Below are 17,423 nucleotides of genomic sequence, written 5' to 3'. Positions count from 1 at the left end.
TCCAAGAAATATCAAGAGCGCAAATTACAAATACTTAATTAGACAGTGAATATTTGGAAGATGACTTAAGCATGAATTAACAAACAGAGTAAGTGACTTACCCCTATGCCTCCACACGGCAACCTCACAAACATGGGATTTACTGAACCTGAAGAGAAAGAAATGAAGTGAAGAATTAGAAAGAGAGAAAGCAAAAGTGAAAGGTTACTAAGGGAAGAGGTTGCACTGCAGACTCACAGACACCCTTAAAACCAACTATTTGACTTTGTGACCTTATCTAACAGCAATAGTACACAAGGGCATGCTTTAATTAGGTGAGGTGAGGAAAAAAAAGTATCTGCTTGACCTCTCAATCAAGCCTTCTTCAGGAAAAAAAATCTAGATTTGGCCAGAGAGGGGTCAGTTTGTCACTGAAGAAGAAAATCAATAAACTTCACATTTCTGACATGTCTGAAAACAAACTAAGCTGACGTAGTTACTGACCCCGAGTGAACTCTTTTCAAATGTGTGCTTACACTTTTAATTTCCTTTCAAACAAAACAACATCAGCTTACTTTATTATTTGTAATTTCTTTTGAAATTAAATCTGACTGCTTAACATAATCCTAATCCAGAGTTAAACACTACACCACTAACAAATATTTAATATAGTGTGAATACTTTAATTCCTGATTAGCCGCCACCTTTGTGGTTTATTCCTTTACTCCAGCTCTTACTGTAGGCTATCCCACTTGTACGCTGAAGCTCACACAGGAGTATCTGGTAAGACTCCTGTGTGAGCAGTAATAATAAGAGGAATTTATGCCTCCACTGAGTGAAAGCCAAGATCGCCACTGGGGCTCGCCCCTTTGATTTTTTCACATAATGCAGACTACTTCACTACACCTGCACTTTAAGGCCAGACATAAGTGACTAAGCAGCCTGCGAGACTTTTAGTTTAGCAGCTCTAGTTGGTCCTTGTCTTATCGTAACACCTCTGAGGACTTTATTAGAAGGACCTTTAGTTATGATACGATTTAAGCATTAGAACAGATTCCTTTAAACGGACCCTGCAGAGTCAGGCGGTCAACTTCAGACTTGTGAATAAATGCATGAAACTCTACAATTCTCAAAAACCCAGTAAGTCTTAAAGCATCCACAATTTTTTTAGACTAAACTAATGAGTAATCTAGTCTAGGAGGTGAAGCAGTGCACGCTTGGAAAAAGTGTGTTTGTGAATGTGTGAATGTGTGTGAGGAAGCATGTCTTACTGTCTAGTTTCTGCCGCAGCGGGTTAGTTCCATATAGCATGACGTGGGCTTCAGAGTGGACTGTTTGCAACTCCTCCAATGAGGCCTTCCTACCACGGATACACTGAAAACAGAGAGGAAAAAAAAGATACACAACTTCTGATTAGCTTTTCATGCTCCGCATTTAAACTCCCCGCAAAAACAGGATAGGAGAGCAGAGTTCTGCAGAAGTTTTATCATATTGTTAGTCCGAAGAAATAATATACAGGGCGTCCCAGTGTTGTCACTGAGTCAGTTTAATATTAGATCATATTCGAAACCTCAATGTGAGAGTTTTCACCTATAAGGACAAACGTTAAAAGAAGTGCATTAACACTGCCTCCTTCTGGCTACGACAACAACCTGCAATAAAGTGGTAAAACATCACTGTCAGGGGAAAATAACACAAACACTAATATATGAAACAATTTCCAATGACACAACAACAAATGTGCTGTTTTTTTCTGTTTTTTAAATTTGGGCAGGTGTGGTGGGTAGTTTGATTCCTGGCCTGCTCCATAAGTGTTCTTAGATGAGATACTGAACCCGGAATTGTCCCAGTGCACCTGACTACTTTAGAGGGTGTGTGTGCGACAGATAAGTGTATTATGAATGTGAGGGAAAACATATGAGCGTAGCTTCTAGTGTAAAGCGTTTAGCATCAATCAAACAGGAGACGACTGCATAAACGTCAGTGAAGTTAACATTTGCTTTCTCAACGTTTCCAAAGACTGACAACGATTCTTATTGTTTGCCTCTGAAAGCTAAATACTCATGTACATTTTCTAATTGTCCTTCAATAATAACACAAGTCTAACTTTGTCTTTACCTCACAGTGCGCCCTGAGGCCTGTTTCCTGCAGTCGGGACCAGATGCTCTGAATGCGGCCAGCGTGCTCTGGATGACTCGTTGTGCTACCACATATGCACTGGTGCTTCTGCATCAAAGACTCATACACAAGACCTGGGAAATTCACACACCACCACGCACAAACATATGGGTGATTATGCACCACTGACAACAAGGATAGAAACAGCTGTCACGATGACATTTTACGGTCACACCATAAGACGTGGTGTGATTATCATCTATTGCACCTGCTTCTTCTAAAGCAACAGGTTATCATTGTGCAATAAGCAAAAACCCTGTTTAGGATGTTTAAACACTGCACACAGCTACTCACTCTCTGCATTGTGTTTGATTACTGTGGTGCTCATGACAATAAAAAGCATCACTGCTGTGTGTGTGTGTATGTGCAAAGAAATAATTATGTAACTCAGCAGACCTGTAGTGAATCGAGGTTTGGCTGGCGGCTCCTGCACGACCATGGGGAAGGAGGAAGAGGCTGGCGATGACTGAGCTCTCGACAGAGGCCGGTGGCCAGCAAAATTGGCCGAAAGCCCGGCTGCTTCCATCGAGGCTTGGTAATTCCTCAACTGGTGGATCCGCTGCTGCTCTAAGAGCAGAGCCTGCTGCTCACAAACACAGACAGTGCAATATTCAACAGAAAGCTGGGCTGCAATATGAGTTTCCCACCAGAAGATGGCACCAAATACCAACATCTTCCTACTTGCTATAGCGCCCAGTTTAATCAGCTTCCATAAAGAGATTCCTGTTGCAAAGAACCAAACTACATTTGGTTGTTGAAGCAACATTTTCTAGCTGACATAGTGCCAAACATGAGTGTTTCACATTAAGGCGTCATAATTATTTTAAACTGCTTACAGAAAAGAAAAGTTATTATGTAACTATTTATGTAATTGTTTTCAAAATGATCTGTAAGCACCTGAGTGGAATATTTCAGTGCTCGCTAAGCAGTCGTGTTTTCCTGCTCTGATGGGTGTGTCTGTCTACACTATGGGCGCCATGGCGACAGTGAGAGGAGTGTCTGATTGAATTTGGCTGAGCGGACAGCAGGGATGTGGCCAAAGAGAGACTGCGATGTACAAATTCACGTGTAACAGAGAGATTTGTTGCTGCTAACAGCTTTTACATAAAATACTTGCACGTGTATGCCCGCATGAAGTTGTGCTACGGACTAATTTCGAGGATATTTATACACATATTATACTGGAAGCGGGTTGGGTAGTCAGCCCAGTCGGGAGGAAAGGCAGATCAAACAAATGTGGAGTGTAATGTTTCAGTCACAAGAAGCTCCATCTGTCACTGCTATCAGTGTGTTGTTCAGCCCAGCTACAACCACTTACTGATTACTGTAATACAAAAAGAATCCTCCATACTGTGTAATCGCTGCCAGTTTGAATCATCATGCACATATATGAAGACATTATGTCAAACATATGAATCTGACACTGCTTTTAGAGTCATGCAAAAGAAGAAACTTTCTCCCTTTTTATAAATGCCAGATTAAACTTGTGGAATTTGAATTTCATGCCCAGTCCGTCTTTTCCACTCCAACTGGTCCCCGCCATTCGTGCTTACCTGTCTGAACAGGAAGTCCTGCTCAGCCTGCCTCTCTCTTTGCTCCCTCTCTTCTTGCTCCTGGGGATCCGGAGGCTCCTGCTTGATGACCACCCCACGTAGCAACCCCGTCTCTTGCCCAGAGGTAGGAGAGGAGGACGATGATGACGAGGAGAGCGCCTGGTGCTCCCTAAGCTCCTCCTCCGTCTCTTCCGGGTGACTCTGGTGTTGCCTGCCTGGTCCTGAGGCTCCCGGGCCTGCAGCTGAGGCCTGATCGCCGGGCTTGGACATTATCTAGAGGGCAAAAAGACACGGCCAGGTCAAACTTTTGACGCAGTGATTTGACGGTGTTATGCATGTTTTTAGAGGAAAAACTGGAACACTTTGGACATAAAAGAAAATGTTCACATAACATTCGGCCAAGATTAGGGAGTCAACTGATGATGTTAGGAGCCAGTAACAGAAAGACGTTCCAGAAAACAGAAAAAAGACAGAACCGAGAGTTTCAAAAGCATGAAGGGAGGAAAGCACTAAGGAAACATCAGGGACAACATGCTCCAATTTAAAACTACACTTTGGATGTTTTTCATTCCAAAAATAACTGACTAATCAGTCCGCGTACAAAGTTAATGAAAACAACCTTAGATAAACCCACCAAAAGCTAACATTAGCCGGGGCTTTTGACTTTTTGCACACACAGAAATAAACCACATCTGTACTCTGGATTCTGATAGGCTAGTTATTTGTTTTCAAACTAATGATATAATCTCCTGAGACTATGGATGAATTTTACTGCTAAGTTCGTCGTGTCTGAACATGTAAGAGAAAAGAAAAAGCGAGGAAAGAGAGTGGAAGCACCGCAGAGGGGGGATTGTAATAATCTTGTTTTGGCAGCTGCCCTCGTCCCTGTCGTCACAGACCTCAACCTTGATGTGCAGGTCATGATTGGACAGGACCACTGTTTGTGCCTGGAACACACACACACGGCTGGCATATTGCCCAGGGAACAGTCCATTGACGTCAGAGAGAGCAGGCTCTTGCCTCATCCCAGTCCCTCTTCTCCAAACAAACTCAAAACACTCCTGCCACACTGACTCTCTTCCTTTCTCTCTCAATTTGTTCTCTTTCCCTCTGTCTAACCCTTCTTCTTTTACAGAGGAAATAGTGGCTGGGACGTGAACCATAAGGGGGACAGACACTAAATAACCCTGTTAAATCAGCTGGAAGAGGGAGAGGAGAGACGGGGTGGTGGAAACACTTGATACACTCGGACTCTGTGCGTTTATTTCTCTCCCCTAAGCACACCGCTGTACCGCCATAGTGGCACACAACAAGCTCAGGTTGGAACCATTTCAAGATTCTTTCATTCATTTCTTTCTTTCTGCTGCAGAAAAAAGCCAAAAGTTTTCAGGAAGACCCCTTTTTCCTGCTGACTTGACTGATAGATGCAAATAGGGAAGGGAAGGAAGACTGCAGATGAGTCAAGAGGTGGCTATCCAAGGGTGAAAAGGGTAAATGAAATAACTCCTGCCAACAGGATATTTCTACATAATAGTTAGCACCACTTTTAAGAGTCAAATGGTAGGCGTTACATGCATCACTGGAAACATATTCGTCCCACGCTGCTAACTTTAGTCGCGTATTTTCCCACGTCAAACAGAAATATAGCAGATATTAAAACCAGCTCGCAGCAATCAATATTTCTTGGGGATAATGTTAAATTCCTCATTAAGTCTGATCTTTATGAGGCAAAAACAAAACAAAGGCAATGAGTAACTACGGAGTCCGCTGGGGGAACTTCTCCAATGACTTCCATGGTGCAATGATATTAGGCAACATTAAAAAGCAGGAAATGAATAGACACCTAAAATAGCACTGTCATAATCCTGCTTTGCGGTTAATGCAGGAGCTATAATTACAGTCACAAATATCAGGATAACAAGTCACACACACGGCAGTCAGACACGGACGGCAGGAGAACAACTACACCATTCAGTAGCTCGAGGTTTTATTCATTAATCTACTTCTGTGCATGACTTTGGTAAAATAATACACAGCACTATAGTAACGCTCAGCGATCATCACACGCCAAAGCATTTTCTTGTTGTGGTCTAAAGCTTAAAGTCTAGCTCTTCAGGTGTTCAGGTGATATTTTGAGTAATGGACTCAGGTTACATTTCTTGCTGAAAAAGGGCAGATCGTTAAAGTTAAAGGTGCCATTACAGCTTTTTAAAGCTACGCAGAATGGCTCCAGTTAACTAAACAACCACCATCCTTTTTCTGTCCTGCGTCTTTTAACAACTTCATGCAGTCACTGAACTCCTGCCTCTTCTGAAAACCTCACTGGACGCCTTTTATTTAATCCTGTGTGATAATTCCACTGCTATATGAAGAGGAAATCATCAGGTAAGGGATTGCTTGAAAGTCTCTCCGAGGCCCGTCATGGACACCACACACACAAATACACAATTGTCATCCCTTCAAGCCACACAGGAGAAAATAGGCTGCGAGTAACCACGCCAACCCAGGGAAATAAAGCAAACTGTACAAAGACCTCAACGTTCCAGCAGCTTTAAATCCAGTATCTGTTTCCCATGAGGCAAGTCGGGAAAGCAGTAAGCTACAATTAGACCCTAATAATAATAAAAATGAACTGACTTAATTGGAAGACTTATGTAGCAGAACTCAACGCAAAATTACACAGAACATTATAGCTCATTATAATTGCCGACAAATAACCTAATGGGATTTACAGAAATTGCCACAAGCTTTGGTGACTTTACACTTGTTCATTTTTATGCATATATGTTGTTCTGGTTGTACCGCAAACTTTGGCTGCTGATTGTTAGTGATTAGTGGGCAGCTCCTCACCTCATCCTCTGTGCAACTCAAACCATTTTAGTTCCAGTCTCCCTCAGCGCCTCCTTCTAATATGCATGCTTTGTCCATCTCTTCCTCTTACTAGTGTATAAATCTTTATGTGGGGAAAAACTCTTTCTGCAGATACATGTTCAAGCCTGATCCCCAACCTGAAATATTGAGGTGACATCCACAACAAGAAAGATTACAGGAGGATGTTTCTGGTAAGTATGACACTCACTGCTTGCTTTTTATGTGATAAAACTATTGATTTAGTATCTTAATCATATATAAACAATGGGGGATTTTTTTTGTAAGTTTGCTCACTTACAAATAAACAAACTGTCTTGTATTTTGTGGCAGTTTCGGTTTAATGGAGAGAGACAGAATAAAAGTCACTCAGTGATCCTCTGCAACCCAGCCAGAATTCTAGATCCCACAGACTAGGGGTTAGGGATACAACCAGTCAATTAAAGATACGCCAGAGCTCATCTTGTTATGTATATAAAGTACACCTGTTTATTCCAACCTCTCCACCATCATGTCAAGACCAAAAAGTTGTCCAAAATTGTCGAATGGACAACAAAAGCATCAGTAAGAAGCTTGGTGAGGAGGTGAAACTGAAGAAAACTAAAATGACCAACAGTCACCCTCAGTCTGGAGCTCCATGCAAGAGCTTGCAAGAGGATGATCATGAGAAAAGGTGGTGAATAAGCCCAAAACTATTAAGACAGTTGGGCCCACAGTCACCAAGAACACCACCACTGGTAATCTTTCAGCAGCTACAAGGTCCCCCTGCTCAAGAAGGCACACACACAGGCTGGTCTTAGGTTTCCCCGTGAACATCTCAGTGACTCAGAAAAGGCCTGGGTGTCGGACGAAACCATGTTTACTGGGAGGAAAATGCTGAGTATGACCCACAGAACACCAACCCCACTGACAAGCAAAGAAACCTAAAGGATTTAAAGTTTCTGTGAAGAGGAGAGGACCAAAATCTCTCCTGAGGGGTGTGCAAACCTGGTGAGCAACTATAAGAAACATCTGTTTCTCTCCATTAAAATAAAACTACCATTAAAATTAGAGACTGTTAATTTCTTTGCACGAGAGCAAATGCACAAATTCAGCAGGGAGTCAAATAACTTTCCCCTATTGTGCAAGGATATAAATATATTTTTTTGGGGGGCTGCTATGCCTTGAGTAGATGAATGCACGTCCATGATAAGCTGACAAAGCCTCAGATTTTCGATCACATTGATTACTTTTACAAATATTTACCTGATTATTTGAACCTTTGGGCACATTTAATGCAGCCATGTGACACAGTATATGAAATTATGAATTTCAGCCACATAAATTATGACTGTATCATAGAGCAACTTCACACATAAGCTTGCACATACGCACACTCTTCAACAATGAAGCAGTGAGTCATATTTCCTGTGTGACCATATATGGAAGATGCTTCCTCTAGTGCACAGTTGCCAGGGTGACAGTGAGAAGCAGGGACACATGAACACAGAAAGAAAAGAAAAAAACTAGCTAAAAGAATTGCTAATTGCAGGCTGAATCATCCAGCGCTTGGAGAAAAGAAAATAGGACTCACAAACATTAACCAAGTCAGTGTCATGTAGATAGACAAACACTCACACACACAGTATATGGACAGACATACAGCTGCCTGCAATACCGCAGCTGTTCAGAGTTACTTTTGATACTGCGCACAGACATGTGTTGAAATACCTTGTTGATGATGTGCTGCTGCTGCTGCTGTTGGAACAGTTGTTTGTGCTTCTCCAGGAACTGCTGGTGCTGCTGCTGGACCACCAGGTGCTGCAGGGCCTGTGTCTGTCCGCACTGCTGCTGGGGCAGAGGCGCCGACTGCGTTCTCCCCAGGGGACGGTGGCTGCGCATGAGCTTGGAGACGGAGGACGATGGCAGCGGTAGGCCACCCAGCCCAACTACAGACAACACAGAGCGGTTGCAGGAAATGATCTCAAGCATTTTTTTCCAAAAGCTGTGTCTTATTTCTGTAGCTCCACTCATCATTCACACATATTTTAGGTGATAATTTTAGGTGATTTTATTTCATCTACTTAAAAGAAACTGGAGGCTTTACAACTGGAACCACAGGGGCCCCTCTCATATGACGGATGGAAACCGTTACTCAGGAATACCGGCTGCACATTTTAGCTGCAATGCAGTGCAGGTCCTGCTTTTTTCTAGCTGAAGTGATATTTTAAAATAAGATGATGTCAGACAAGTTTGCCACATTTGTCTCCACTTATAAATTTCAGTAGCTTGGTTCAAGCAGCCCCTGCAATATAAACAGTAAAATAGATCATGCATTAAATGTACTGTAAGTGACAGAGTTTCACTCCTCAGGCTGAATCACATCTGAGCAATCAAAAGGCCAAAAAAGGATTGATTTTGGCAAAATGTATCCTTTGACAGCTATTTAGGTCTTTATTAGTGTTTTTAAGTCATCTCCATTCATAAACAATGAACAGCAGAAGGAAGAGGAAGTCTTGGCCCTCATATATGCCAGCTTCATGGGAAGCTTTCCAAAAAAGATCGGCCTTCATCTTTAGAGGCCAGATTCAGCAGACAATAGCCAATGAGATCACAGATTGCAGCAGTACAGAATGAACTGTGAGGTCATTTTCCGAATCCACGACAAATAATCTCAAACAAAAATCGTATTTATTTTATTCCTTAAAAATCGTTGACGTTTTTTTCCTCCAGTGATGCTCTCAAAACTATAAGCTGCCCAAATCATTAGAACCTTGAATTGTGTGTATGTAATCTTTCCAGTAATTATTTTGGCACACTTTGAAACATAATACTGTTATCGCTAAAGCTTAGAGAAGAAACAGCAAAATATTTGGGCTGTAGATTCTTTCGGTGGACCACACAGTATCAATAATTCAGACCTCACCCACTGTTTGAAAGAGAGAAAAATAAAAATCCTGCAAATGTTGCAGTGAAAACTGACCCACTGGACTGTGGCTTGGATCCAGCAGTACCATGTGTTGGAGGAGGGGGTTGTGACCCACCGTGCCCCCTCCTGGGCCCTCCCTGTCCAGTGCTGAAGATGCCAAGTAGGAGGGCAGGTGGGAGGGCAGGAAAGGAGGGGTCAGTGGAATGCCCTGCTGCAATGCAGGCAATGCCAGATGACTCTCGCCATCTTGGTGTCCCGATACCACCTACAAAGACACACAGGCAGGGAGAGGGAGAAAGAGATGTTAAGGTGGGGAAAGAAGGAAAGAATGAAGGCAATGACAAGACTGACGAGTTCAAATCCAGTTACAGGCTCTGTAATATCCTTTGTATTTCTAAGGAAACTAACCAATGAACCTTCTCCACAGTGATGAGAGTAATTACAGTACAACTAATGAACGATTCGCTATAACTAATGTCATATTTCCCTCGGGATGAATAAAGTATTCTGATTCTGATATCTAAAAGTTTGATTCTGTGGTATTTTCTTTTAAATGGACTCACAGTGCTAGCAGGTCCTGTGGCTGGCAGGCCCAGGGTGATGTTGGGCAGAGACGGAGAGGTGTAGAGAGAGAGGTGGCTAACTGACCCTTCCCGTGTTGCCAGCCTCTGGAGCAGCGAGGTCTGCAGACACATCCACATTGACATAAATACAGTGCAGATCCAAGAAAACAGTGCTGTGTACAGTGCAAGACTTTTCCATCTCTCTCACACATACAAATGCACACGCAGCCACGGGCACACAGTCATGGATATTAGATTCATTTAAATCTATTTACCATAATATGTAACCACAGCTATGGCATGAATAATCCAAATATAACATTAACCTAAAATCAAAACTTCCCCCGAAAATTAAAATTGACTTGCTTTATGAAGACTTAAATGATGACACTGATTAAACAGATGCGGGTCTCTCTGCAGGTGAAGAATGAAGCCAAAGCTTAACAGCCAAAAACTGCAGTTCCTCAAACTGCCACTTGAGGCTGGCATCAAATGCACGTGAGTCCACAGAGAATAACAGAATAGCAGAAATAAACATGTTTACATCCTGGCACCAACTCTTTTGGTCTTCCTACTTACTTTCCCCATTATGTCAACTGTATGGAGCTTTTTATACCTCACCTAACACCACAGGGTCAGGCTGTGGTCCAGGCTCTTTTACACAGAGTTCGGTCATGAAAGGGTTACAGACCCAAAGAGACAGAAGCAACAGGGTTAACTTCAGAGTGTACCTAACCTAGCTGGCTGAAGGCCACTGATGAATACCTGATGATTTTGGAGCTGAAGAGCCCATGCAAGACTTTTGAAAGTACCCCTCGTGTCTCTTTGGATGTAAAACATGTTTTTTATCCACTCGTGCGGCTCGTTATAAAATGTGAGATCACTTAAAAATTGCAGAATGTTTAAAAAAAATGTCGATGGGATTCCAGGAATCACATTCGGAGACTCCAACTGTCTCAAGATGTGCAGAGTTCACCATTTTTGCACCTGAGAAAGTTTGTGATGCGGGTTATTTGTCCTTGAATTTTCTGTGTAGCCTGTATGACTCACACATTATGACTGTATTATCTAGGACTGATTCCTGGAGTACTATAAATAACACAGTTTTGTGTGATTATGTGTGAATTTAGTTCTCAGTCTCATTGCTGTTATTTATTGAAACAGCAGTGAGACCCTTTTCTAAGAAAGCTGGTTGTCTCTCTGGGCCTTGAACACTTTTGTCCTCTGACGCAGACTCTATCGCCCAGTTAAATGTTCTTAGAGTCATGTGGAAATAAAAGGTGTGGCTGTTTGAAGCGACAGGTTTCTCTGAAGAGTGAAAATCTAGTATCATGTTCTTTTGTTACTTATCACTAATAAGCAGCTATCTGTGCATCTGTATAGTTTACTATTACAAACTGCTAACCACTTTTGGTAGCAGAGGTTGATGTCATGGTTAGGGATGGGTATCGTTTAGGTTTTATCTGATACCAGTACCAAACTGGTACTTTTAAAATGGTGCCGGTGCTTAAATGGTGCTTAAAGAATGGAAAACACACACTTTGTCCAAAAACCTCTCATGTTTAGCTGTTTTTTTGTAAAAAGATAACAATGTTAGCCTTTTCTGGAGCTATGGGGCATATATGGTATCACTCTTGGCTGGAAGCAGTGCTTAAACAATGGAAAAAACACAAACTTTGTCCAAAAACCTCTCATGTTTAACTGTTTTCCACTTTTTCTTTGGTCATTTTAGCCTTTTTGGCCAGGGTGGAGGGAGTACCTGCCATCAAACAAGAAGACAGCTGCATGTACCCACGACGGTGTTTGCTAGTTCACCTTACATGCATTAATGTAATAACGTGGTTAGCCTACTCAACGTGAATTATACACGGACAACATTAAGCTACTCGCCCAGAGAAGAACGGCTGCTGCTGCATCACCATCCATCATCATTTCTTCTACATTGGCAGGGCTAGGGGCCAGGACTCTCCTCTTCCGGTTCTTGGGGGATGTTGCTAACTCCGCGTCCGATAACATGCACCACGCCCGCAGTAGATGTGCACGGTGTGAGGTCTCGCAGCAAGCTATCAAATACGGTGCATTTCTCGCCTTTTAACAAAATGCTATGCGTCGCCAGGTGTTTTATCAGATTCTTGGTGTTACCTCCTTTGCACAGTATCACAGTATCAGCTTAAAGCACTTGTTGCAGGCTGCTGAGTTTGCATCTTTTGCTGTGAAGTACAGCAAAACCGCTTTGCCTTGGGCATTTTTAATCTGTAGCTCTGCTCTAAAAGAACGGACGCACCTGGGCCCGCCTACTATCCTTGGAAACGTAAAATGATTGGCTAGAATCTGAAGTGTATCACATCTCAGGAAAAAAGCACCTAAATGTGCGCTGTTTTTCGGTCTGGTTACTACCGTTTATGTCAGAACCGGGATACCGATACCCATCCCTAGTCATGGTGGCCAAGTCCATCTTTCATATACAGTGTATGGATTAAATATACTCACAGGCTGACGCCTCTATTAAAATAAATTAACACTGCAAATCCTGGTGTCCTACTTCACAAACACACATGTGCATACGCTATAATTAGAGATGCCATGATGTTTACCTCTCCTGGACTGCTGCAGATTGTGATCCCATTCTCTGTGGGGATGTTACTGGAGCCATTGTTGGGGGAACTGGGACCTGAGCCTGGTGCACTGTTACATGCAGACTCTAGAGTACATACAATGAAGAAAAAATGAATCAACTTTCTGCACTGAAATGCATCAAACTGGGTGACTATTTGTGATAGCACCTTAAAACAACAGTGACAGGAGTCCTTACCAGCGACGTCTAGGGGACGCTTCTTAACAGTAGCAAGGGGTCCATCTTTCCTACGGAGCAGAGGGCTGCTGCGACGCTCCGTCACCTTCTGTTTTAGCCGAGAACGAAGCTTTAGGTTGGGCTCAGAGGCTGAAAAGACACAAATGTCCATACATTTCAATCCAGTTTAAACGATTTAGTGTCACTACAACTGTCACCTCAAAGAATTTCATATTGCAATGTAAAGACGCTAAAATGTTACATCCTAAAGTAAATCAGACTTTCTTTGACTTAAACTCATGTCTGTTTGTAATGTCTATAACTGAAATAGCTGAGCTGCGACAGGGCTAGAGGCCTTTAATTTCCAACTAAAACACCATTTCTAAAAATAAAATGTGTTACAGCTCAAGCTCGCCCCATAAATGACTTACAGTTTACACAGTTTCTCTAACCTGGCAGTCTGGCCCTCAGATTTGTGGGTCACACGAGTGGGAGCTCGTTTGTTGGCGTGTAGCGGTGCTAATGAGCTTGTCCCTATAGACCACACTGTATGCACTGGCTGACATATTTGGGAGCTGAGGTTTGCCATCATCATGTGACAGCGGGAAGCGGTGCAACACCAGGGGAAGCAGCCAAATGGTATTTTCCTTGACCCCACGCTTAATGATGCTGCCTTCACGCTCTGCTAATGAACACTGCTTGTTTCCAGACACTTCCAATTTAATACAAACACGAAAAATGAAAAGAAAACTGACAGTGTTTTCAATTAGGTTACTACGCAAATGCTGTGTGTGGTGTGGGAAGGCGCTACATGAGGTGCAGAGGCTTGTCAGAGGCAGGCGTACGGTATATCCGGGATTCCTGTCATGTCACCATCCGCGCTTGACATTTTCTGCGCAGTGCTGCTTTGGTGTCTCTGTTGTAGGCAGTTTACCAAACAAAGGCAGATTTATTCTCTACTCCACTGGCTTCCTTCCGTTCCCTTAGGTAAAGCAGGACGGTTGACCACCAGTTGACCCTATGCTCGTCCCCTGACCTAGTATCAAACAGACCATGCCTCATTCATTAGCCTCAGAGAAGGAGGCGGGGCTTTTTGGTACAGCCAAGTGGAAGCGATTGATTCTTTGTGTAATGTGGAGATTTATTCTGCAGCAGAAGAATTATTCTGGGTCATTACAAACCCTCTGGCCCCTAGAATGCTAATCAAAGTAGGATAATGCACCAAGTTTTAATGTACTTCAAAGAGGTGCTAGCTTTCATTATACCACCTGGTCAGCGGGGATGAGATAAACTATCATGAATCTATAATGTCTAAGTACTTTTTCAAATGCACTCTCAATTTTAAGGGGAACAGTGCTGCAGAACTTATGAAAGTCAATTATTTAAAAAAGACCTTCTTAGTGGAGGGCACTCTTCCAAAGTCTTTGTTAAGAGGGACGGGGAGACTGAGGATAAAATGCTATGCATTAGTTTAACAGGAGGAGACCCTGGGAGAGTGAAGCCTGTGAGAAAAGGAGCGCAGTGCATTAAAGTTATATTTTAGACTATGACATGCTGAACTGTAACAGCCTGACCATTCTTTCAGTGCTGACACGATAATGATAACTGACAAAAAAACCCGATAATAACTGCACGTCAGATTTTCTCTGCTTTAATAATCTCTGATTTAATCAACAAAACAGAACAAAAGTTGGCCTTTGTGTAGTTCTCAGCCATTAAAAAAGGCAATCAGTGTTATCTTTGTATGAATGCCAGCATTCACTGATGAAGTTTGTAGCTGTCATAAAAGAAAGCATTCAACATAACTGGTTTACCTGACTGACTCTGTCTGGTTTAAACACGATTCAATTATTCGTTTAAATACTGGCAAGAGTAAGATAACCGTGTGCTGAGAACCTATGAGAAACTGAGCTGATCCACCTCCATCAAAGGTCTACCTGTGGACTGAGTCACATGCCCCTGCTTGTTTACTGATACATTAGTAATAACTAAGAAAAAGCTAAATAGTCATCAGATGCTAGCCGATGTTTCTGAGCCACTCTGTTGCTCTCAAACTGGAGCGTTTACCTCCCTGCAAGCTTGCTCAAACACGATTGGTCAGTAGGATTTGAACTATAATCAGACTAAAAATAGACCAAAAAGTTTCTGCAATCAAAAATCCCTCTGGTCTGTAGATTGTGTACATGAGCAGCCAGGCGATGGAAACTGAGAAGAAAGAACCACAAAGGTAGTTACAGCAGACACAAGAGATACGCATTCAAGGTTGTTTTTTGTGTGTGAGAGTTATTACGATATGGAGTGCTAAAGGGAGCGGCTAGAGTGCGACCGCTACCGAAGGACAAGCTGGAGATTAGAAGGACGTTAAAGAGACGAGGAAGGAGGGTGAAGCAGGGTGTATGTCTTTGCTGGGCACCATTCACAATGGGAGTGTTCACCTCAGGACACAGTGACTTTGAAGGGTGTTAATGCCGACTGGGCAGAAGCACACCAGTGTGCACACGTGCGAACACACTCGCTGCAGAGGGCCCAGACTGTTCTTTTTTCTGCTGATGATAGCGTTTTATTGCAGCCTTTTGTGCCTCCTTCACCTCCATCCATGCCCTTCTTTCTTTGGCTTAGTCTAAGAGCCCATTTCTCTGGAATTATTTCCTCTCCTGCTCCTTATTGTTGACTCTTCATGGACACACTGCTTGTTACAGTACTGCCTCGATTTTGTTTTTCTTTTTTTCAGATTTAGATAATCTCCCACCAGAGCAGGACATTAGGCAGCATAACTGTGTGGCCTTGTAGGTGTGATAATAGATGGGACCAGAAGGACTTTTATAACCTATATAACACATACTTTAAAAACCAACAGTCCGAGCATGATAAATGTGATATGGCATAACATATTTGAATTTAAGGCACATTTTATATCTTTTATCACCCCTTCAAAACATCCAGATAAAATTCTAGAAACGTCCTACCTGGATGCTTGACCATGCATCAAGACTCCCTGACGTCACGTGGCTATATGAATCGTGCTGATGGTTTCCTGTTCACGGAACAGGACAAAAACTGATCCCTTACACTTCAAGTTATCCATTATATCTCAGATTAAACATCTGCATATGTGGTATTTAATATTTTAATAGGGAGGTGACGGGGAAACCGGTTCTCAGATCTAAAACATATTGATCAGATGCTCATTTGTTTTGACAGAGGAGTCCCGGGCTAAAGGAGTCAAGCCGGGGGAAGCCATGCTGCTGTGCCAAGGGGAGGGAGGGAGGTTTATGGAAATCAATAGAGCAGTTTGCTGAAACTCATCAACTGAGCTTCCGAGAAACATCATATGTGGATCTACATTAGATAAATGGATTAGATGGACACAGACACAAAGACATATAGACAAGCCTTTGTCTCATTTGCATGTGTTCTACAAAAAATAAAAATAAAATAAAGTCAATCAACTTTGATTAAGCAGTTCACTAAAGCCATTTTATGGCATGAAAAGACAGCATTGTGATTAAAAACCATAATTCAAGAAAAGATTTCTTGCGGGCACATTAAATAAATATGAACATAAGACACCAAAGAGCTCGCCAACAGTTTCCCTTTGATTATAAACACTGAGGTTTTCTCAGGGGAGACACAACTGTTAAAACCAGCGACAGCCGAGCCGTATATGAGAAGCGAGAATGAAAGAATGGAGTCATTTTTACAATTCAGCTATTTTACCGCCATTTGTAACATACCAGAGCGACCCATAAGAGCATAGCGCAACCAATTCACATTCCAGCAACATCACGAACAGTCAGTCTTTTGCTTGATTTACCTTTTGTTTAGTTTAATATGTAGAAGTGCTAAGTGTTCATCCTGGGGTTAGACAGGAGCAATAAAGAACGCAGTTAAACTCGAAGCTAGGACGTGACCTTCCTGACTACAGTCACCAGAGACATGCAGCTCATAAAGGAGTGTCAAAATGTAAAGCCGAGCAGGATAAAAGAAGGAAAAAGGAAAGTTCTGAATTGCACGCGGATATCCTGCATGCTTCGACATTAGTGCAAAGTGTGTTATGGGAATGTCAGTGTGTGATCTCGTATGAAAGAGACAGGGAGAAATGGGGTCAGCATGACAAGTCTGCCTCTGTCGTGAAGGCCTTGCAGACTTCCTGCCATAGCGTTCAAAGTGGCCTTCTGTGTTCTGAGAGTCATTACCACAAAGCCCTCCATACTTGGACAATGAGCCCCTTTTGGAATATACTGTGTGCCTGAACTTGCTAGTCAAAAAATAATTTTTAATGCACATTCAGTGAACATAATAGGGCAAAAACGTCATGTGTGACAGCTCCAGCGTCAGCAGAGTGCACGACTGCGGCGACTGCTTTCACTCACTTCCTCCGAACACAGTTCACATATTCACTTCAGCCAGTCCTGCTCACTTCTGACACAACAGTTCCTCAGTAGCCGTATCTGTATGTCTATACGCAATCGAGTTTTCCATCTCTTTCTCTGGTTATATCGCGCAAGCAGAAATACCTTAAAATCCAAAACACTTATCTTAAAGAGGTCTTTGCACGCGCGCTCTGATATATAATTAACTCC

General features: G+C 42.5%; 1 protein-coding gene and 1 long non-coding RNA gene across 4 annotated transcripts in view; one reads left to right on the top strand and one right to left on the bottom strand.

The window, feature by feature from the left end:
• hdac4 (histone deacetylase 4) overlaps positions 1–17,423 on the bottom strand; it is a 121,069-nt gene that overhangs the window by 21,635 nt on the left and 82,011 nt on the right. For all 3 annotated transcript variants that reach the window (XM_026144284.2, XM_026144285.2, XM_026144286.2), the window contains 10 exons: positions 12,862–12,990; positions 12,644–12,750; positions 10,050–10,169; positions 9,541–9,751; positions 8,289–8,506; positions 3,711–3,983; positions 2,554–2,740; positions 2,098–2,231; positions 1,251–1,353; positions 102–148 (listed from right to left, as the gene is read on the bottom strand). In XM_026144284.2, the coding sequence (XP_026000069.2) occupies positions 102–148; positions 1,251–1,353; positions 2,098–2,231; positions 2,554–2,740; positions 3,711–3,983; positions 8,289–8,506; positions 9,541–9,751; positions 10,050–10,169; positions 12,644–12,750; positions 12,862–12,990 (1,529 nt within the window). The remainder of the gene's footprint in view (positions 1–101; positions 149–1,250; positions 1,354–2,097; positions 2,232–2,553; positions 2,741–3,710; positions 3,984–8,288; positions 8,507–9,540; positions 9,752–10,049; positions 10,170–12,643; positions 12,751–12,861; positions 12,991–17,423) is intronic.
• On the top strand, positions 4,890–8,485 carry LOC145421108 (uncharacterized). Its single transcript, XR_013902398.1, has 3 exons — positions 4,890–5,029; positions 6,693–6,772; positions 8,346–8,485. It is a non-coding gene; the product is annotated as an uncharacterized LOC145421108 (long non-coding RNA).

The sequence above is a fragment of the Astatotilapia calliptera genome, chromosome 16 (assembly GCF_964374335.1).
Source record: "Astatotilapia calliptera chromosome 16, fAstCal68.1, whole genome shotgun sequence".
Taxonomy (NCBI): domain Eukaryota; kingdom Metazoa; phylum Chordata; class Actinopteri; order Cichliformes; family Cichlidae; genus Astatotilapia; species Astatotilapia calliptera.
This window is presented reverse-complemented; position numbering and strand designations above follow the sequence as displayed.